The following is a 22,915-nucleotide window of genomic DNA, read 5'->3' as shown; positions in this document are numbered from 1 at the left end:
TCATACAGACAAGTCTGGGAGTGGAGAATCTGAGCTTGTCATTTCATTTAATTTGTATAAATAATATCTTCAAAAGCCTGATCACAACATCAAGATCAATTATACTGTACATGAGCAGACAATATGAAGAGTCGTAATAGCTAATCCATCACATTTACCAATCAATCACTGACTTGTTCATGACAAGGAGCACAAGACTCTCTGTTGCACCTCTGTATAAATGCATAAAGGCAAAAGGCTGCTTTTACATGCAAATGGATTTCAAAACAGATCTATTATGAGTAAGTAAGCTAAAGACAAAATGACTACGTTTTCAGGAGAAGATAACCACAGAATAAGATTTCTGCATGAAGAAAAAATACTATGATCTGGTGATGAAAGCCTAAATCAACTTTTCATACAGCTAACAACTGATTTACCATTAACTAACTGCAATTAACTTTTGTTACGTTTCAGTTGTCTATTTTAAGGGCAGCTGAAGACGTCAGCCTTCTTATTAAACACAGAGCGAGCAGATTGGTGCTCACATATATCTCAAATATAAATACATATTTACTTAATACAGTACATACTGTATACTTTATACTGTACACATGTTTTGGGTCTCAGCGCCTTGGTATGTGTTTTTGACTTTAACATATAAGCTGTAAACTACTGGGGCTATTGTTTCTGAGATGATCAACATTAGGAATTATATCAAGGATAAGACCTAACTGACTAAATCAGACTCTAAAAATCAGCACCACTGCCCAGAAAGGGGTTTAAGCAGCAGCTACCTGAGTCCCTGCTCTGAAGGCATGCCATACACAGACAGCTCAAATGAACTGAATCTTTTTAGAAAGGAGGGAACTCTGAAGCTTTCAGAATCCACCACCCCCCCCCCCCCCACTCTCTAACTGCTTTACCCAATTCAGGCTCGCAGGGGAGCGAACCTGACCAGCAAGCAACAGGCGCAAGGCAGGGTACACCCTGGACAGGACACCAGTCCATCAATGGGCACACACACACCCTGGACAGGACACCAGTCCATCACAGGGCGCACAGACACACACACAGACACACCAGGGCCAGTTTTCCCAGAAGCCAATTAACCCACCAGCATGTCTCTGGACTGCGGGAGGAAACCGGAGCGCCTGGAGGAAACCCACACGCACACGGGGAGACCATGCAAGCTCCACACAGACACCACCCTGGGTCCAGAACTGACGCTAACAACTGTGCCAGGACGCCCCCCCCCCCACATCTGGAATCTGTTAAGGTTATTCTAATCTCACCCCAAGACTACACTTGAGGCGAAACAAAACAAGTGAGCCGAAGTGGGCTCACAACTGGAAACGAAGAGGAGGAGACCAGAGGGCCTTCCTCACGGGCCCAGGGAGACCAGATCAGCCTCCGATACCGCAGGAGGGGCCGGCGCACGGCGGTCCGGCCCGCCACAAGCCCAGCAGGCCAGAGGAGGCCCTGAGCTCTTCTGTCTGTCCTCCGTCCCCCCCTCGGCACAGGACGGCGTCAGAAGCGGTGCCTCAGAAAGGGGACAATCCCTCCGACTTGGCGCCGGCGGGGCCTGTGCCCGTGCGAACTGGTGCAGGTGCCAGCGCTTTCTCATCTCTGCACTTCCACGTTTTCGGGTTCGTGCTGAGGGACTTCCCCGCGCCCTCTGATGAGCGAACCGAGAGGTATTAAAGGCGGCCCCGAGAGCGTGTCCGGTTTCCCTGCGGCTTCGCAGCTCCAGATGTTTGAGAGGAAGGGGCCAGCGGGCAGCCGGGCCAGGGGGCAGCCGGGCCAGCGGGCAGCCGGGCCAGGGGGCAGCCGGGCCAGCGGGCAGCCGGGCCAGCGCAGCTCACGCGGGCACGAGGCCCCGGCGCCCCGCCTTCCACTGCGCTCGGGAAGTCGAGCTGGCTGGCGCAGGTTCCTCGCGGCCCTGCTCGCTCCAGGCCTCAGTGCCAACGGATTCTTGCAGGACTGCTCACTGCTCGGGTCCTGCATGTTGGCACCCTGCACCTCAGAACTGCCGCTCCCTACTGAAAGAGGAATAAACATGGCTTCTGGGCCTGCACTTATTTTTCAATGATGCCCTCCGGGCGTTGATGGAACAGCCGTTCTTCTGGTTTTCGATTGAGCAGTATTTCTGAGTGTGCATGTGGAAATGCAGAGAAGTGAAACAGGCGGGCTGCTTTGTTTTGTTGTTGTTTTCTTATAAAATGCATCGGGGATGTGAGACAACTCCCACATGTGGTTTAAAATCCCCATCAGTTGCAGATGTCTGCTTTCTGAATGACAAAGACAAGCCAACAGGTGATGTTTATGTGTGACTCTGCCTGGAGAAACACACAGCTGGGGTTACTGACAAGATGTGATCCACCATGCGGTGAAATAACAATAACAACAGCTAGATGTTTCAACACGATTTTCTTTCATGTGTACTGACTCAGCACATTCCAGCCACAATACTGCGTCAGCACTCAGGCCCACACACCACTCCAGATTCCATTGAGATATTGAAAAATATTGCATACATTTCACTGGCTGATATGAGCTCATAGTGTCAGATCTCTGTACAGGCATAAAGGAAAATGATTGTGGGTTCACTCACCTTTTGTCATCGTAACACCACTGCAGTGAGAGGAGAGAGAGACAGGCTGACTTCACCTGGAGCGAGTCCTGCAGGGAGAGGAGAGAGAGACAGGCTGACTTCACCTGGATCGAGTCCTGCCGGGAGAGACAGGGAGAGGAGAGAGAGACAGGCTGACATCGCCTGGAGCGAGTCCTGCAGGGAGAGACAGGCTGACATCGCCTGGAGCGAGCCCTGCAGGGAGAGGAGAGAGAGACAATGCTGACATCGCCTGGAGCGAGCCCTGCAGGGAGAGGAGAGAGAGACAATCCTGACATCGCCTGGAGCGAGTCCTGCAGGGAGAGACGGGTTGACATCGCATGGAGCGAGCCCTGCAGGGAAAGGAGAGAGAGACAATGCTGACATCGCCTGGAGCGAGCCCTGCAGGGAGAGGAGAGAGAGACAATGCTGACATCGCCTGGAGCGAGTCCTGCAGGGAGAGACGGGTTGACATCGCCTGGAGCGAGCCCTGCAGGGAGAGGAGAGACAGTGATTGCCAAGGCTTTATATTCACAGTCGGTCTCACAGTGAGAGCTCAGAGCCAGCTCTCCTCATTATGGCCTTCTAGCCTGGAGCAGGTAGGGCAGGAGAGGCTGCTGGTGTCTATACTGTACTTAAACACACAGTTTCCATCTCCCCATGGACTGCAAAGTTACACAGCTACAGCATGAGCTCAAGATCATCACACTCAACATCGCACTGAAATCAAAAGTGACACAAGTCACAAGGACTGTAACATGAGAGCTTACTATACACTATATAGATATACTGCTATACAGTACCCAGCCACTCCCTAGTAATTTGCCTTTGCTGTGACAGGGGCATCTGAAAGCACTGCCGTTCCGCTCACATCCTTCCCTTGATTTAACAGACAAAGGCGCCGCCTTGTGGCAGAACCAGGTATTATTTCTCCCCCTACGCTTTTATACTGACGAGGCTGTTTTGTGAAATGACGTAATGCAATGGATGCAAACCGTGTTTCTAAAATAACCAATTAAGCAATTGGCTGAGACTGGTGCAAAGGCCTAAAAAAAAGGTTTTAAAGCGTCTCGAACCTCGTCTATAACAAAAGCGTAACGGCAAGAAAGGGGCGGGATGTGACTGAGCGATGCCCGTGTCGCGACGTTAATATTATTAATGAATGCGGTGGACACTTTTATTTAAAGCAGTTAACGCGAAGCTCCCATTTGCACAGCTCGGTATTTGCCTGAAGCGACTGGAGTGAAGTATCGTGCTCAAGGGCACAGTACAACAGCAGCGGGTGCAGCCAGGCCGGTCTCTGCTGCACTGCGTGGCCTTGCAAGAGAGAGAACTGATACTCGAAAATACTCATTCTGCTGAACTTCCGCGCAGGAAACTTGTTCCGCTATTGTTACAGTTAAGAGTAGATACTCCCAAGGATTAAGGCAGAAATAACACTCGTTATATTTACAGTTACTTGGAATACCCGTTGCAATATAAATGTAGTTTTAAGCACAATTTGTACCTGCCCTGAAACGAGGATAAAGTGACTCATAGACGGTACGCGGCATGACGTCATATGACGCCACACTACAGAAGCGCTTGTTGTATTTGTGACGTATGCAGTTACGTCCTTACTCCTTTTCTGTACCTAATCCAGAAACCTGGAGACTGTTCAGACCCACATCGTCCTGCCCCAGCTGCACCCAGCGCCGCCGGAACGTCGGAACCACAGAGCTGGACCCAGGCGAGTCTCGGCTGTAGACAGTAACTAGTGTAACAACCTGTTCTAGAGGGTTTCATATTGAAAACTGGGTGTGCATCTTTCCCAGCCTCTTAATGAAACTGATTTTATCATCGATCTGGTCAATTTGTTTAAAATTGTATTCAATACTGTGCTGTGTTCCTATTGAAATTGATTTAATCCTTCGCTATTTCCCAACGAGATGGTCAAAAGATAGATATGTTCAAATGAAAGTAAAACCAGCCGCACGTACAGGGGGTCGCGGTCAATACTTCAGTATCAGTAAAGTATTTTACCTACACATTATAGTTAGGATTTTCTAGAGCAACAGGGGCAGAAGAATTTCTCTGGTTCACTCGCCGCCTGGAAATACCCCCTCTCGTGGCGTCCTGGAACACGGACACGCGCGGCTCGCCCGGCCCCCGGGAGCTCCCCCTGCCGGCGTCCCTCGCCGCTCTGCCAGACCTATCCTTTCCACGCTCTCGTCTTTTTCGAGTTCCGTCACGTTGTTTCCACCGTGAGTGGAATGATCGACACCGCCAGTCGCAGGGCGGGTGTGGGAGTGCTGAGCTTCCGCGCTGCCCGAAGCGGGGTGTGCCTCTTGAATGCCTGCCTGTGCGGGGGTCAAATCCCACCACAGATCCCAGAGAAGTCACTGCACAAGGCCTGGCTGATCGCACCTGATCGCGCTGATGGGGACAATGCAGACCCAAGTGCTCCTCGCAGCTCATTAGCTAATTAGAGCACAGATCCTCTTAGCGTGGCGCTACCCGGATATAGAGCTTCGCCCCGGTGCCAAATCACTGTGCGGAGAGCCTCTGAACAAGTCCCGGAGAGATCCCGGTATCACGGCGCGACTAGCCTGCCTTTCAAAGACCTTAACAGCACACAGCCGGCGTGGCGGAGCTTAGGAGGAAACGATCGCCATTCAGTCTGAGAACAAGCAGGGCCGGCGTCCGGGAACAAGCAACGGCAGGGGCCGGCTGTGGCTGAAAAGGTTTCGCTGCGATTCATGGGCCTTGTTTGCTGTTGCTTTCCCCAGTAACTGAACTGCAATTCTGAGCCCGGTAATTTAAGTCGGCGCTTATCGCAGTCATTGCACTATGTGAAATTGTGTGGTTTCCTTGACTGGACCACTCGAGTGGATGCGCAGCACTTTCTCCTGACAGCTCTAGACTTCAGCGCACGTAGGGCTACTGGAAAGTTACTCTATCGATAAGTAACAGGGGCGGTTTCACTATGGAAGATGTGGGGACCCAGCGAGACCTGCAGAGGCTCGAATGAGCGACAGAATCGCTCCAATTTGCACGATCGCACACGGATCCCCTGAACAGAATCAGAAAGAGGAGGTTTAGCGATAAATGATCAAAGAAGGAGTTAATACTCATGTCGCATACAAGGTTTCAGGGGCAGGTATGAATCGTCGAAATCTTAAAAAAAAAACGTTCGCAATTCGCTTTCGGCGCTTCAGTAGTGGAATCGGTTGGACCCTGTGCGCAGCAGACGGCTCCTCTCCAGCGAGTGACTGACAGGCGCGTTTGCACCAGCGCTCGTCTCCCCTGTCCTCGGCCGCGCTGCCCTTGCGTGCCCTTCAGCGTTTATTAACGCGCTTGTCCGACAGGGAGGAAAACGGGTTTCAGAAACGCGCCCTGCGGCTCGGGAGACCATCTTTTATTTTGTGAGGCTGTGGAAGGAAGTGGATCATCGCCGGTGAACTTGCAGCGCCGGGAACCGCTCCGACGTCAGAGCCGAGGGAACTGTGGCTTGCGGTTTCTCCCGGTGAGGAGAGCGCCGCCTCTCCCCCAATCAGACCGTCAGGAAGCGAGACGGGGCGACTGGCAGGGGGATGTAGCTCGGCTTTTCTTTTCATCAAGCGAGGGCGAGAGACCCAGAGATGAAGGAATAAACAAGACGCGTTGAATTCGTGCCAGTTTTTTTTTTTGTTTTTGTTTTTGTTGTTGTTGTGTTGTTGTTCCGCCCAGCTGGGAAACGCCAGCGCCTCGGGCTAAATTTAGAAGCCCCCGTTTTTATCTGCCGCTGGGGGGGTCCGCCGGCGCGAGCCGCTGCCCCCGACCTCGCTGTCCGGCTCGCTCACGAGCTGCTCGACCGGCCCGCGTGCCCATGCGGAGACCCGCGCGCCTCTGGGTCGCAGCCTGACCAGGGGGCTTCGCGGAGGAAGAGCCGGGGACCTCGCCTCCACCGGCATGTCTAACGGAAGGAGCTCGTCGTTCCTGACCATCCCGGAGACGGCGACGGCGGCGGCGGAGGAGGAGGAGGACGACGAGGAGGCGGCTCTGCGCTCCCGCCTGCTGCCCCGGTCCTCGCCGGTGCCCAGGAAGCGCGGCATGTCCGTCTTCGACGAGACGGCGGACTACCTGCGGACGCGCCAGCCCTCGCTGAGCAGACGCGTGTCCTTCGCGGACGCCGCGGGGCAGGAGCTGGTGGAGGTCCGGCGCTTCGCCCGCTTCGACTCGGACGAAGACGGCGGCTCGGGCGGCGGCGGAGAGGAAGACGAGGAGGAGGGGGACGAAGGCCGCCCCGCCGCCCCGAGCTGCCGGGTCTGCCCCGCCTTCAGCTGCCCCGCCGCCTCCGAGCTGCTGGAAGCCCTGCGGGCGCGCAAAGTGGAAGTGGAGAGCGTGTCCGCCGTGGAAGACGAGCCCCTCGCGCTGCGGGGGGTCGTGCGCGTCCTAAACGTGTCCTACCACAAGTCCGTGTACGTGCGCTGCACCATGGACGGCTGGAAGACCTTCTTCGACCACGTCGCCGACTACGCGCCGGGCTCCTGCGACGGGGAAACCGACCGCTTCTCCTTCCAGCTGGCCTTCGCTGCGCCCTTCCTCTTCGACGGCGCCCGCCTGGAGTTCGTGGTGCGGTACGAGACGCCGGCGGGCGTCTACTGGGCGAACAACCAGGGGGTGAACTACGCGGCCGAGCTCAGGGTCTCGGAGACGGGCGCTTCCCCGGAGCCCGGCCGGGGCGCTGGAGAGAGGCGGCCCCGGGGCATCCTGAAAGCCCCGTCTCGGAGAAGCAGGTGAGTGTCGCCCCGTGGGGTCGCCCCCCCGCCAACCAGCGGAGAGCACGGGGCTTGAATCGAGGCGCGATGAACAGAATTGCATTAGCGAATTAATGGGCACCTAAAGGATGTTTACAGTGGGTCCCACTGGGACTTGTAAATCACTCAACCAGTAAGATGCGTAAATATTCATTGTGCTCTTCCTAGAGTTACCAGCCTGAGCCCATCCCGGTTTTGTCTGGGCATGACCGAGGAGAAGGAGTAGATAAAGTTACTGGTGAAGTACCCTCGGCCCAGGCGAGGCCCGCCTGATTCTTACTCTGATAAACGCGAAGGTCGCGGAGTCGCTGTTCGAAGGCGTTTGCGCTGCGTGAGCACCTGCCTCGCCCGCAGGTGGAGAGGAAGGGGGGAGAGCTCCCGGTATGAGCGGATGCGGAGACTGCAGGTGCAGGGCAGTTCGTGCACGCTGCTGTGTTTTGAACACGCGGGGGGGAGGGTGAGGTTTATCGTCTGCTTTAGCAGCTCAGCTGTGGGGGTCTTGTCGGTGTCTCGGGACCCGGGGTCCCGCTGCAGCTCCTGCTGCTGCTACTGAAAGTGCAGCAAGATGCGCCTCTGGTGTCAGCAGTGCGGACAGAACCCGCCTGTGTGTCTGGAGGGGGGTTTTGGGGGGGGGGGGAGGGTGATTTTATTGGCTGTGACGTCACGGACGGTTTGCTGCCCTCGGTGTCCGACCCGCACCGCGCGTGACCTCGGTACCAGGCCCTGCAGCCCGAGACGGAACCACAGACCCGGACAGACGCATTTCAGCTACTCCCGCCAGCACCGCTTCAGACTGAAGCTCGTTCAACACTGTTCAAAACACACCGCATGCGCACAAGTAGCCACATTGTCAAATTCATGAATTAAAGTTTAGGGGCAGTCAGTTAATGTTGAGTCTCCACCCCAATCCACGCATTCTCTCAGTGCTTCTTCCTATTGGAGGTCACAGGAGAGCCAGAGCCTATCTATATATAGCCCATATAGCAGGCAATGAGAACAAGGCAGGGTACACCCTGGACAGGACACCAGTCCATCACAGGACACACACACTCGCACCGGGGTCAAATTTCCCAGAAGCGAAATAACCCACCAGCCTGTCTTTGGACTGTGGGAGGAAACCTGCATTAACACAGGGAGAACATGCAAACTCCACACGACACTGTGTCTGATTCCTGGGTCTGGAATTGAACCCAGGACCTCAGTACCAGTACCATGTGGCAGCAATGCGAACTGCTGTGCCACCGTGCCACCCATCTCTGTAGTAACTGCAGCTATATCATCTACATATATACACTCTATCTGTGATTAAAATATATTCCATCCATCTGTGCTCGGAAAGCAGATAATTTGAGGCAAAAGGATGTAATTTCACCTGGACTGCTGCAGGAACGCTGTGTCCGCGGGCTCTCTGTCCAGTTGGGCACTGCTGCTCCAGGGTGGCTGCTGAAGGAGACTCTTGTTTAACGTGTTTGTGCGTCAGCCCTCAGCGTACGAAATGCCCGACTTCGAGGACACTGTTTCCAACGACTTCAGCACGAAGCCCAGTTTAGAGACGGCCATTATCCCTGCCAGCAGGTCTGCGGGAGATGGTAGGCGCCCACAGGAGCACGCAAGCACCACGCAGAAGGTGCCTCAGTCTGCAGCTGAACCCAGCACCCACAAACAGGGCTGACAGTCAGCCTCACACACAATTCATGGAGGTATTTCAGGAGCCCCGCCTGAGGTCCATAAACACAAGATGAGAGAGGAGAGGGAATTTGTAAGCTGTCTGCACCTTCATTCCCAAGCTGTCGTGCCTCGGTGTGACTTTGCACACTTCCCTGCTGAAGTCAAGGGCAGGCTACGTCCTGGAGCCGACAGGCAAAGGCCTTGGGCTTGCAGCAGCGTTTCACAGCTCCTGCACGATTCAGTGTTTTACAGACAGGAAACTGCCAGGAGGCATGGCAGTTTGATTCACAGAAATAAAATGTGAAAGAATGTAGAATTCCACGGTGGAAATAGCAAAATTCTTGTGTTGTAAACTGATGGGTCACATTGCACAACCTTGTGATCTTTCATAAGGAGAAAACAATTTCTACATCGGTTTCTGTAAGAGGCTGAGTGTTACATCACTGAAACGGTCAGACGGACAGTTGCCCAGCTTTCACAAACTCGGCTTTCCTCTGACGGACAGTGCGTTGTGTTTCTCTCGTCAACGCCCACGACTCGAGACACACCTGTGTCTTTCTGTAACAGCTGCCAGCTGCACCTGTGAGAACACGGGCCGTTCAAGTGTAAAAAGAAAGATGTGACTCTCGGGAAAATGCTTATTGGTGTTTTATGTTAATATAGGTTTTGCTTTTCCTATGCCAGCTCAAAATTTAAAGCAAACTAAACGGGAAGAGGCCGTGTGCCTCGAATTCAGAAGTCCAGGCAAGGGGTCTACAGCGTGTAAACGGCCGGAACCGTTAAACCGAACTGTTTTCGGGAGGCAGACGTATTTCCAGTTGCCTCGCTTAGAAGTGTGCGCCCCCTGTCCTCCATTCCGGTGTTAAAATGCTGTTTCGTAGTTCTTAGCTGACCGTGTGCCCTCTCTGTCCAAGAACTCCGGAGGGCAATCCGCCCCAGAGAGATTTACGTTTGCCCTTTCACACATCCAGGAGCTGACAGCGTGCCCCTCCCCGCTGCTGAAAATAGCCGCGCTGGGACGGCTTCACCCCGACCTTTGTGGCGCAGTAACCTTTCCTGCATGGAACCTGCTGCAGGTCCTGGCCCTCCGGAGCCGAGCAGAAAGACGAGCTGTGTCGCATCGACCGCGGGAGAGCGGCTGCGGGCGGGGGGGTGATTGATCAGCGAGCTCTGCTGATGAGCTCATCCAGCCGCGCTGCCCGAGTATCGGCTTCAGCCCCGTGACTGGGCGGTTTGTTCCAGACTCCCGCACCCCCCTGCCTCCTGCTCTCAGTTTTAAACACACTTTCCTGTAGTTTCTACCTGTAGCCCCTGGTTCGTGTGTTTAAGGGTTTTAAATACTCGTATCGGGTCGCCTCGTAGTCGTCTCTGTTCGAGACCAAAGTGTCGCAGCTACTTTGTCCTGTCGCTGTTGGGCATTCCTGTATACCTGAGAGTGGATCTGGTTGCTCTTTTCTGATTCCAGAGATGCAATATCGTTTTTATCACATGGTAACTAAAGTTATTGACAATATTATAGATGAGGCCATTGCATCATTGCTTTTCCACATTGTCTAAAGGTGGCAAATTATTCCAGTCCAGTAGACCTGAAACAGTCCGTTGTTCTTCATCAGCAGCTCCTAAAAGGTCTTGTATTGATTATATGTTTTTGTGACCTGCAGAGAGATGCGGTTTGCTCCCCTCAGTCCTATCCCGGGAACAGTACCCTGAAAGAGTGGGGGTGTCACATCCCAGCACACAAATAAGAAAAAAAGCTTTTCTTACAGTTTCATGCAAGAAACTGTTTCATGTTTCATGATTAATGCTGGCCACTAGGCACCTGTCTGTGAGGAGTCTGCATGTTGCCCCTGTGTTCATGTGGGGTTTTGCCAGGTTCTCCAGCTTCCTCCCACCTCTCCAGGTCAGGCCTGACTGGTTTCTCCAAATATTTCCTCTTATGGGGGGGGGGGGGTCGAAAAGGATTTCAAACAGGGGCAGTACTCACCAGGGGACAGACCCGACTGAGCACCGTGGGTCAAATAGCCTTTTTGCTGCTCTGATGTCCTGATGCTTTGGTCAAGAAAGATGTATATGAGATTTCAGATGATCTTATTAAAGAGCAACTGATTGCAGTTTGAGAAATCTAGTAGGTACAGTAGCGACACAACTGTGTAACTGTCGTCCTTAGACCGTCATTTCCTTACCGTTTTCTCTTTGTCCAGAGATGTACTAGTAGGTGAATTTGTTTGTGGAAACTCGGCCGTGGTGTGTGTCAGTGTGTGTGCCCAGCGAGGCACTGGCGTCCCCCCCAGACCGTACCCTGCCTCACGCCCCTGCTCGCTGGGATAGGCTCCTGCTCCTCCGCGGTGAGAAAGGCCCGGAGCTGCGGATAGACAACAGGCAGGTGCACAGAGGTCGTCCGCAGTCAGACCTTGCAAACGCTTTCTTGTACACTCCCCGAGACTCTTTCAGCTGTGTTAAACATCATTTAAAAGTTGGAACTCTATTAAAAGTTTTCTTGCATTTAATTCTTGATCTATAGCCTCTTAGTCTTAGGGCATGTCTGATTTGATATTTATTTCTGAAAGGGCAGATTGGAACATGTTCACCACAATTATATGTGATGCAAGCTATATAATCAATATGTACAAAAACAGAACTCCACATATGTATACGCATATTTAGGTGCTCCAAAACTGTTGCAACAGGACAGACAACCATAATGTCAATCTCAATCCGAGAGAAATCAGGGTGGTTGTTTCTGTTGCCTTGTAGTTGATTCTTTCTTGGTTCAATGATGTTCTTGTTGTGAACATGCATTGTGCACGGCCCGTGTCACTAGTGTGGCCTGCTGGCATAAAGAGCTCTGCGCTGTGCACAGCCTGTGTCACTAGTGTGGCCTGCTGGCGTAAAGAGCTCCGCGCTGTGCACGGCCTGTGTCACTAGTGCGGCCTGCTGGCGTAAAGAGCTCCGCGCTGTGCACGGCCTGTGTCACTAGTGCGGCCTGCTGGCGTAAAGAGCTCCGCGCTGTGCACGGCCTGTGTCACTAGTGCGGCCTGCTGGCGTAAAGAGCTCTGTGCTGTGCACGGCCTGTGTCACTAGTTGTGATTGTGATTTGCCTTTTGCCCATGGGAGGTTTTGCTTTCTTCCTGTTCTTCGGCTCGAACCCTCAGCTCTCAGTGTAGGCCTTCGCATACCAACAGCAGTATGAAAACATCAATATGACTCTCCCTGAAAAGCTGTTTGTCCTGGTGCGTCAGCATCAGCTTTCTGTATTTGTATAAGGCCCCTGCTCAGTCTGCCAGGATGAGCCTTACTATACGGTGTTGCTGTGTCTTCGGTGTTTTTTATGGTGCTGTAGCTCGGCCTAGCTGCTTTTGCCTGGAAGGCTGAACCCCAGCAGAGTTCTCAAAAATCCCAGTCAAAAGGCAGCAGAGCTCTGAGGCTAATCTAATCCTACATTCTGCACAGGCCTGGCCAGCTTTTCTAACAAATCCCAAGATAAGAGCTTGGCTAAGGAGATCTACGGACTTGACAAACCCTGCTTGACCCCTGGCCTTTTCCTAGCCTGGTGGACAAGAGAGTTATTTGACAAACATGAGCTGTCCTCACCCCCCCCCCTCCAGGCGAGCTCAGCCTGCCAGAGGCTTTAGTGCTCCACCTGTTGTTAAGACTTGACTGACACTGAAGCAGCAGCCCAGTGGAAGGAAAAAGCACTTCATCACCGTGAAGCTTCATGTGACCGAAGAGCGCTATAAATCAACTGCCTACACAGAAGGACGAACTAGGACAGGGAGCTCCTGACGGATTCCTTAGTGAAGCCGTGGAAATGTCAGGCTGAAGGACTGAGTTTTACTCCAATAGGAAGCCCCCCCCTCCCCCTTTCCCTGAGCGCAGAGACAGACAGCACTCAGCCCCTGACGTCCCACTCCTCCAGCTGCTCTCTATTGTAACCCCACAGCTGGGGTTAAGAAACCTCATTTTATTTTAACCTCATTTCAGATCTGTTTCATGTATATGTGATTGGACCTGGAAGGATGTCCAGTACATGTTCTAGTACCACATGAGCCATGGAGGGCAGGAGGGGAGATTGGTCTCCCCTGGGTATTGACTCCCGTGAACAGTGGTCACACGACCCCACACCTCTGACTGAGGTGCGACAGGTCCAGCGGGACAAGTCTGCTGACAGAGGAGACCTGTGAAAGAGGCCCTTTGTTATACTTCTCCTTCACGATCCGCTGTACGTCACTGGAAATCAATTTAATTTATCTTTATATAGCGCCTTTCACAACAAGGTCACCCCAAGGCGCTTAACAATGCAAGCTATTTTGTCAATAGAGAACAGTAATCACAGTATCACAAATCACATTAAAATCACTAAGCTCACTTCAAAGGTCGTTGCTTGAGCTGTTCATCATTTCCTGTAACTTCTTCCTCTTAATTAATTCTTTTAATCCTGATGCCACAGAATGCAGAGAGCTTTATTGGAAAGAAATGTCACGGTTCCCTCTGCCTTTCATACTGCAGTTAGGCTTTGTCTTCTAATGCAACTGATATTGCAATGAAGCAAATCCCGCCTCATCCTGAACCAATGCAACTTTCCAGAAACCTCCTGGGATATCCTTACTACACTCCCACAACAACATTACTTAATTAATTTAATTCCCTGCTCTCCCACAGCACCTTTCAGGGCACTCAAGTGTGTTTGATCGAGCTGAGAGAGACCGTCTGTGCTCAGGTCTCACAGGCCTGAAGTGAGACTTGCAGGCCCGTGTGGGGACAGTGGGTTGGACCTGCAGGCCCGTGTGGGGACAGGGGGATGGACCCGGGCCCAGTGAGCTGTGGATCTGAGGTCTCTGTGTTCCCTTTTCTTTCCAGAGCAGGAGTGGAGTGCGAAGACGATCACATGGAAGCTGTGATGAGGCGGGAGCAGGGTGAGTGGACTTTGGGGTCTGTTTCTGAATTTGATGGGAGTGTTTCTTGCTGTTCAGATTTTCCAGCTGGCATTCTGTACTATGGCCTCACCGTTATCTTTTGAGCTGAAATACACATTTTGTTAGTACACAGCAAAAATGAAATTTCACAGGACTGTTCCAGTGCTTATGCTTTTCACTGTATTTCCAAACCTGCTGGAGTACAGGGTGTCTGGTTCAGGCAGGAGAGGCCCCGCACAGGTACAGTTCTCACCTGGAGTTAGAATGTTTTGGCCAGGAAATGTATATTTAATTGTGTGAGTATAATTCATTGTCAACATGCTAATGTGGTAAAAAATGAGTGATTCATGCAGCACATCTGTGAGGAGTTACAATATTAAATGTTAAATTATTGTAGCTTCACTTCTGAAACACTTCTGACTGACATTGTGAGGTTATTTAATGTCTTTCAGATGTAGAAGATACTTGAATTGGTAAAACCTGTACAGTCTGAATATTGTAGGTGATGCCTGGACTTTGCTCCTGCACAAAGGAAGGGCAGTGTCCTGTATCTGTAGGAACCTCAGCTCCCTGAGTACAGAGGGGGCTCCCATGTTCCCCGTGTTTCCCATGTCTTTCCAGACAATTTCCAGCTCATTGTGCTCGCCGCCCATCAGCAGTTCTCGCTGTCGCGAGCTGCAGGGAGTGAGCCGAGCTGGGGACACCCCCGTCTCACTGCTGCGTGTTCTTTCCCCCAGAGAGCCCCCGGAGAGCAGTGAGCGAGGCGGACGTGCTGCGACCTGTGCCTGTTCACCCCCAAATCGATATAGAGGTGAGTGTGCTGGAGGTTTGGGCGCCCACCCCCACAAAAACCCAAAGGGCAGCAGCTCCTACTTTCTCCTTTTCTTTAAAGAAAACGCTCTGTGCTTTATCCCTCTTACACATCATTACCCTTTCCCTCAGACAGCTGTAGGCAACACTCATCCAAAACACCTCCTACTCATTCCTTCGGACTGCTGTCCTGGCTGTGCAGAGCAGGACTGCTCTCCTCACTGTCTCAGGATGTCAGTCATTGGCCGCCTGCTGCTCTGCTTCTCCAGGACCAGGATACTTTACTGCTGTGTGTTGAAGTCTGAGTGCATGAGGTTCATTTGTAACGGGTTTAGTGATGCAGACTGTTTTCCCTGCGAAGGGACCATTAACATCTGGAGAATTGACAGGCCTGCCCCCTCCCTGATGTGGGCACAGCTACTGTTCTCATGAGCAAAAAACTGTTGCAGCGCCAGCACTGAGGGGGTGACCTGTGCCTCATACTTCCAGTCTGCTTGGTGGGACCCTGATTCAGGTTACACCTGTGGCAGAGCCCCAGGTCGGTCCTGACTGACCCTCCGGTCTCTGGTCAAGCTCAGCTCTCTGGGAGAGATGTCCAGTTATCTGTGGAAGTGCAGAGACAGCTAAGAAAGTTTGTTAAGCTATATCTTGAAAGTTTCGAACCCGGTACTCTGGCTTCATTCACACGAGGGCAGGATAATATCTTTCTAGAAGTCAGCTGCTGAATTCCCAGGGATCTAGATGGGCCAGTTGGTCTCCTCTCATCTGTAGTCATTCTAACATTCTAAATTTTACTGGGGCAGTTAAGTAACTAGGCAAAAACCAGAAAATACTATGTTCATAAGCACCAGGCAAGGGAAACTCTCTATTAAGAGGTTCGTTGGTGCTAATGAACTCATTAAGACTTCATGAGCAGTGAGAGCCAACAGGGCTTTTGATCCTCACATGTCTGATTCGACGAACAAGGAGATGAAGTCTCAGATCTCAGCAATTCATAACTTGGGACAGTACTCTAGGGTCTGTGTAAGGACGTACCATGCTACGTTTTAAAAAAGGAAAACACATTGTATTTCACAAGGACTGAAAGCCTTCTTTCTCAAAAAGACCACATCTTTTATTAATGCCGTTTCACTGCAGTTGTGTCCCTGGCTGCTTGTCTAATGTCATGTTTTCTGTTGATCACAGCTCATTGAAGCTTCAGCAACAATTTAGGTAACGTTCGCTTGCTTTCTGCCTGCTTGCCATTTCAATAACATTCCAACTTCTTTTGTCTTTTCTTGGTGTAAAGTCATCACACGGTCCTGTTTTGTCCCATGCGAGTTTACAGTGTTTCACCATCTTGGGTCATTCCACTCTGCTGTTCAGGGCAAATACACACCCACGTGCATTCTGCAATAAGTGTGTCAGGCACTTGAAGTGCAGGACCAGGCTTAATTAACTATTTAACTATTTAGGGCAGGAACCTGGAATGAAAGAGCCACCTTTTCCCTAATTCATGTCTTGAATGATCCCAAATAACTTGCCAAACGTAACATATTTAACGGGAAATTTGGAAGTCTGACTAACGTATACACAAAATAACCTTGCATGTGTGCTGTACCTCTTAGTTATTAGCATTGAGTGCAAATTCTGTCTGAGCAGAAAAAAATAACCCTTAAAGACTGCAGACCAGTTTGTTGCAGCTTTACTAACAGCCAAGGTTGACCCTTGACCCCCTCCAGTGCAGGGAATGGGTTCTAACACATGAATGGTCACAGGTGTGTGCCTGACAGGGGTCAAGAGGTGTATGGGCTGCCCGGCATCGTGCAGATTGGACACGGTCGTTTCGTGAGCATGCCCAGCTTCCCAGAGAGACTTCTGCACATTGATGCCGACCTGAAAATGACAAAGACCACCCAGGGTTAATGCTGTGCCCAGGCAGAAGGTGGGCTGGAAAAGCTCAGAACATTCTTCTGACGAGTCCATCCTTACACCTCTCCTGGTGTGTAGCTGCACATTTCCTTGTTTTGACTCGGAGTGTGCTGGGAGCTCAGGCACATGCATTCAGGCGGCCCTGAAGAAGCATCACCATGCAGTGGAGACATGAGGCTCTGAAGAGCACAGCTGTGTTGATCGCTCCCAGCTGACAGACACAGGGCTGAGCTGGGGGTGGACGTGCCAGTCGGCTCTGCACAGGTCAGCTCACACTGCTGCTCCAGCCACAGGTCTCTGGGATGGTGCCCATGGGAACGAGGGCAAGCCCACCAGAGCGCCAAGCCTTCAGCTGTGGACTCAGTGAGCCTTTTGTGCCAGTAGCTTGATATCCGAGGCAGAGATGAGCACGTGCCCACCTGCACCATGATGCACAGATGTGAGGTTTTAAAAAGGGCAGCTTGGCTAACGTGCTGAAAGGAATCTGTTTTTCACGGAAATCTGGGAATTTGGTCAGGTCTGACTCATGGGTGTGGAGGAGCCAGTGTCAGGACTCCCCTGTCCTGCACTGCTCACAGTACACAGAGGTACGACCAGGGAAAGGAAACTGGCAACACTCCTGCTCCGTCTCAGAACAGCTTCTGGTTATACTGGGAATTGCAAACACAGGCACAAACAAGGACACATGCAAACACTGCAGAAAGTGGTTGAAGCCACAATGTGGTTCTTAATAATATCTCAAATAACCAAGCATCTGTACTAATCTACCCAGCCTCCTGTCGCCATTTCTCACTATGGAGTTCAGAGTCTTTTCACGCTTCTCAAAGCAGAACCTGTTTGCGTATTTAACCAGAGCATTTTTCATGTTTACACCCACAGGTCACAAAGTCTAAGCCCAGCCTTTCACCCGAGTTCAGCATAGACCCCCATTCAGCTTTCACAGAGGTGACTCCGTCTCTGAAGAGCCCCCAGCTCCCATCAGCACCCGCCTGCGGGGAGAACTGGGTGTCATCAGAGAGCCCCGAGATCCCCCTTCCACCCCACACAGTCATAGCTTTGGCCGTGACAGTGACCCCTACTGCACAGACACCCCGCAATCCTGAAGGGCGCCTTGAGAGGGACCCCTGGTCCCCCTGCGCAGTGAAAGAGCTCACGGCCAGTCTGGGAGTCGCCGGCCAGCCTGTGCAGGACGTCCTCTCCCAGGCCATGGGGGAGACTGGGGTCACTCACCCCAAACCCGCAGTCATGAGCCCCCATGCAGACCCAGCCAAGTCGCCTCTGCTGGCGAACCCCGAGATGACACCCCACATTCCCGTGGACCCCAAGTCAGAGGCCACAGGTGAAGGGCAAGAGGGGCGCTTTCAGGGGAAGGCGCCTGATCCCCGCGGTCTCCCCCTGGAGCAGGAGCTAGGTCTCGTGGCGGAAATCCTCGAGGCCTCGAGGGGAGAGAGGAGCCGCGGGAGGGCAGCGCAGCCGCAGAGCGCCGGAGAGGAGGGCCAGCGGGCGCCCCGCTGCCCCCTGCTGGACTCCGGCTGCGGCGCGGCCTGGGAGGACGGCGGACGCCCAGCGGGGGAGTCTCTTCACGCCAGAGGGGAGGAGGTGCCAGGCGTGCTGCCCTCCTGCCCGTGGCACCCCCCTGGTGTCACCCGACCAGGCCCCACCGGAGAGCAGCACGCGGGCCTGGCAGAGCCAGCGACTGGGCTCCCCTCCGCGCTGACGCCCCACCTGCCAGGGGCGAACACGGCACGGGTCCCAGAGGAGCACGCCGGTGCAGCAGGTCTGGGGGACCCCACAGGGGGCTCCCCCGGTCTTGCAGCGTGTCCCCTCTCTGTGGAAAGAGCCAGGCAGCAGGTGGGTCCGCTGGCAGAGGCCCTGACCGACGCTCTGCCGAGGGGGCAGCAGGGGCACCAGCGCATGGCAGAGTCTGCGGACCAGGAGCTCCACGGCGATGGAGAAACAGAGGAACCCGCAGCGCGCCCAGGCACAGGCCCGGTGGCCAGAGGGACAGAGCAGAGCGCCCCCCAGTGGAGACTGGTGCCTCCGCACACAGAGAGCCAGGAGCGACTGAACCAGGCCTTCATCCAGTCCTTGTCTGTCCTGGGGCTCGCCGCCTGCCTGGCAATAGGTCTGAACAATCCCACCATCTTCCTCTTCATAGCCATGTACCTCCTGTCCCTCTGCTTCTGACCGCAGCGTCCAGCGTCCAGCGTCCACGCCTTTCTGTTCCAAGTACAGGCGCAGTTTAGCAAAGTTGGGTGGTGTTGTGTGCTCTCTTGACTGAATGGCGGGGTGTAGAATTGTGTGGCAGGTAGCCCACAGCACTTACTGTAGCTGTACTTGTGTTCGCCTCCTAAGGGGACAGGAAGCAGAACAGCTCTGCTGATCAGGAAGTCTGGGGTGGTACTTTCCGCAGGGGGGGTGCAATACTGGGGTGGCTAACAGTTACAGCTGATGGCCAGCTTCAGGAAATCAGAGTTTTCGATTCTTTTCGAGAAAAATTGGATTTACCTAAAGTGTGTGCGAGAGGGTTCGGACACGGACCGTGGTCTCAGGTGTTTAATTGCGACAGCAGCTTGCCCCTTATTGTCAAATGACAGTAGCCTGACAAATGTTGCAGAGGAAGATCAACTCTGCTCGATCAGTGTGGTAACTGCTCATAGCAGTTCAACAGAAAAATCAAGTCACAGCTCTAATCATACACAATAATGCAGATCACCAGCATCCGCTCAGAGTAATCAAGCTGGGTTTCGATGCTCAGTTCGCTCATTTATTTTAGTTGATGAGGCATCTTTAAAGGCCTGTCCAGGATATACTGCATGGGCCTAGATAAGACTTCTGCTTGATACCTACTGTAGTACAGGGGCTGTCTGAGTGACCCTGCCCTGACCCCTGTACAGGTGGGCTCTTCTTCAGCCCCTGCTCCTGCACCTTTACCTCGAGTGCAGAGCTCGACCATGGGGCACCCCGGTCACCCCTAAACTCTACACATGGCACTTATGAAAATGATCCTAAGGTACAAGAGATGTGCAGTAGCAGGTTAAATATAAAAACTAATCTATGGAAACTATGGACCTAAAGAAAATGCTGGATTTTTGGGTCTGCTGTATCTTCCACGCTGCAGGTCTCAAATCTGTCTGGAGCAGGCAAAAGCTTTCCGAGAGTGTCGTCAGTCACAGCCTGTTACTCCTCTGCAGTGTCTACAGGCTGCAGAGGCTTGACGGCATGTTTATCTTGCCATTAACTGGCTGGAAAGAAATTCTCCATGGGACTGTGGTCCTGGATTCGACTATCACTTTAAGCACAGTGGTTTTCCAACCAATACTCCCCTCCTGAAGAAGAGGGAACAGACTCCTATGTGGTGTATCGCAGTGTAGCTCGGTCAGTGCTCATTATAAAGTGCAGCTTGGATGAAGATGAGCACATTCTCCTGTCCTTTGTAAATCCTAACAGGACAGCCCTTGCAATAGCAGCCAAAAGCTCCTGACGTACAGGACAGAAGTGACAAACTTCCTTGTGCTCCTGTAATGTGGTACTGTCCTGTGCTACACTAGATCATACAGTAAGGAGGTACTCTTAGGCTTCTTTATTGGCAAAGTGAATGTAACTGTATAGAATCACTATGGAAAAGCACAGCCATCATGGGAAGGTATTTTGTATTGCCCGATCAGTTCACTGAATTGTTTATAATAACTCCGCTCTCGCCTGAAACACACACCCCCCCATAAGCTGAGGGAGGGGCTCCCTAGAGACATTCCTACATCTTTGCGTCATCTGCAGTACCATTTGCAACAGTGCACCATCATTTTGCAAAGGAAGGAAGTTTTGAAGCTGCCCCAGTACTTTTGAATCCGTTTTCAAACAGACCCCACTGAAATTCCGTATAGATGGCTGGTCAGTAATACTAGTGTTACTGCTCGAATACGACAGCTGTGGGCAGGAGAGAGCCAGCCTGACAAGCAAGGGTTTCGTTTAATACTTATGTGCATGTTTCAGCATGTTTCAAGCACTTCCAGCCTGGCTGTGTCTGAAACAAGGTACTGTCTTAACAGCAATAAACATTAACTGTAATTGTCAGCTCTACCTCTGAATTAGATGTTCATTCACCAATGAATGAATGTTGGTAGTCAACATGTGTTAACTGTGTACTATTTTAAGATCCATCCATCTATTTTCTAACCTCTTTATTCAGTATGGCGTTGTGGGAGAGCCAGAGTCTATCTCGGCAAGCACTGGGCACAAGGCAGGGTACAGCCTGGACACCAGTCCAGCACAGGACAGATACAGACATGCACACACGTGCACCAGGGCCAGCTTTCCCAGAAGCCAATTAACCTACCAGTATGTATCTGGCCTGTGAGAGCACCTGGGGGGAAACCCAATGTGAACACATGGAGAACATGCAGACTCCACACAGACAGCAGCCCAGGAATCGAACCCAGGGCTCCAGCGCTGAGAGGCAGCAATGCCGACCACTGCACCTCCATGTTGCCCCACTGTTTTACAGGCCAATATTTGTGTCCTCAGATGTAAGCATACTGGTGATTTCCACTTTGAGTCATTACTCCTGGCACAGTGTTTTTCATCTGAAATTCAAAGTTTGCCAGCAACAGCAGTCTCGGTGTTTGCTGCGCTCAGCGAGGAGCAGACGCCACCGTGAGAAAGAGCCTTTCCAGCAGAGGACACAGCCCGTTCAAGAGAATGAGCTGGATCGCTTAACCCTTTCCTTTCCACGGCTCCTGTCCGTTCACAGCCTTCCCCGGGGCGTGGTCTTCACAGGCTCGTGTGCAGACCAGCCCCCTCGTCTTAAAAGGCCTGAGCACACGTCTTCTCTAGCCCCGACTTCACACCACTTCCTGTTCCCGATCGTGCTGCACATCCGAGCTATTTAGCGTTTTTTATTTCTGGGATTTTCAAAACGTCGATGCAAGACGGTGCTCAAGACTCGCTCGTGATATTCAAACCAGCAGAGCGTTTTTTTTTTTCAGAGCAGCCTTCCTGCTGCTTTCCCCGGGCCTCAGCATGCTGGGATGTGCTGTGTGTTAAAAAGACTCTGCAGTGCCAGAGCCAGGGGTGTCTTCCTTAGTCGTGCAGCTGAAGTGAAGACTGCACTCCATGCATGAGCCATAAATCGGAGAAGCAGAGTGCCTTCCTAGATAGAAACAGAGGGATGAAGAGACAGTAGCTTTACAGCGTAAAGTTAGCAAATGTCAGTGTCAATGACATCTAGTGATCAGAGCTGAGGGGATGAGAAACAGTACACCTGCATCAGCCTCAGTCTAGTGTGTATAGAGCTCAGCAACAGGGAAGGGACACAGATTCTCCTTGTAGTTAATTGTGGAGGTTAGAGCCGAGGCACTGGGAGAGAGACAGGGAGGCAGTGTGGGCTATTTGTTAGAGCTGAGGCACTAGGAGAGAGAGAGGCAGTGTGGGCTAGTGGTTAGAGCTGAAGCACTGGGAGAGAGAGAGGGAGGCAGTGTGGGCTAGTGGTTAGAGCTGAGGCACTGGGAGAGAGAGAGGGAGGCAGTGTGGGTTAGGCATTAGAGTTTGGCCAAGAAGCTGGTGTCAAAGATAGAAACTGGATTTGTTTTAGGTGAATGGTCTATGTTCAGGCCGTCACAATGAAAAACGCTTCTCTCAGCCTTCGGAAAGTTTGTTTTATTTCCTGATCAAAGCTACATGTGGGCTGCCATGGTTCTCACGAAACTGACATATTCTTGCTGATGCTGTAATGATTGTGCTATAAGGTAAACATGTAAAAGCTACACTTTTTATCACTTCTACTATCTATAGTCTCCTTACTTTATATATACAAGTATTTTAATAAACAAAGGAATATATACTGGTGTGAAATGTCTTTGAAATTTAATGTGGAGGATTCTGTTTCTGGGTTGTTAAAATAGATACAATACAGAGGATAGTTCCAGTCTCTGTTGTGTTTGCTGGGACACAGTGAATCTGAGAAGCCCTCTCTGTGTTGTCCACTCTTGCTGTGAATCTGAGTTATTTGTTGTTTTTATTTCTGTATTTTCAAAACGTCGATGCAAGACGGTGCTTAGGACTCGCTCGTGATATTCAAACCAGCAGAGCGTTTTTTTTTTCAGAGCAGCCTTCCTGCTGCTTTCCCCAGGCCTCAGCATGCTGGGATGTGCTGTGTGTTAAAAAGACTCTGCAGTGCCAGAGCCCATTTCATGACTGTGTGTTTGTGTGAAGACAATAAACCCACCACAATTTTGTCTGGAAGCTAA

General features: G+C 52.0%; 1 protein-coding gene across 1 annotated transcript; it reads left to right on the top strand.

Moving 5' to 3' along the window:
- The first annotated feature begins 6,124 nt into the window (after positions 1-6,124).
- Positions 6,125-22,915, top strand: LOC148838929 (uncharacterized). The gene is made up of 4 exons (XM_088928940.1): positions 6,125-7,347; positions 13,894-13,949; positions 14,687-14,760; positions 17,550-22,915. The coding sequence occupies exons 1-4, from the start codon at positions 6,521-6,523 to the stop codon at positions 18,855-18,857; spliced, it is 2,265 nt and encodes a 754-aa protein (XP_088785066.1). The 5' UTR covers positions 6,125-6,520; the 3' UTR covers positions 18,858-22,915.

The sequence above is a fragment of the Atractosteus spatula genome, chromosome 2 (genome assembly GCF_055471065.1).
Source record: "Atractosteus spatula isolate fAtrSpa1 chromosome 2, fAtrSpa1.hap1, whole genome shotgun sequence".
Classification (NCBI taxonomy): Eukaryota; Metazoa; Chordata; class Actinopteri; order Semionotiformes; family Lepisosteidae; genus Atractosteus; species Atractosteus spatula.
Note: the sequence above shows the minus strand (reverse complement) of the source record. Positions and strands in the feature narration are given on the sequence as shown.

Excerpts from the sequence above, each read along its gene's own strand:
- LOC148838929 (XM_088928940.1), top strand. The coding sequence starts at position 6,521 with ATGTCTAACGGAAGGAGCTCGTCGTTCCTGACCATCCCGGAGACGGCG. Across the intron at positions 13,950-14,686 it reads TGTGATGAGGCGGGAGCAGG|AGAGCCCCCGGAGAGCAGTG; the intron begins GTGAGTGGACTT and ends TCTTTCCCCCAG. Across the intron at positions 14,761-17,549 it reads ACCCCCAAATCGATATAGAG|GTCACAAAGTCTAAGCCCAG; the intron begins GTGAGTGTGCTG and ends TTACACCCACAG.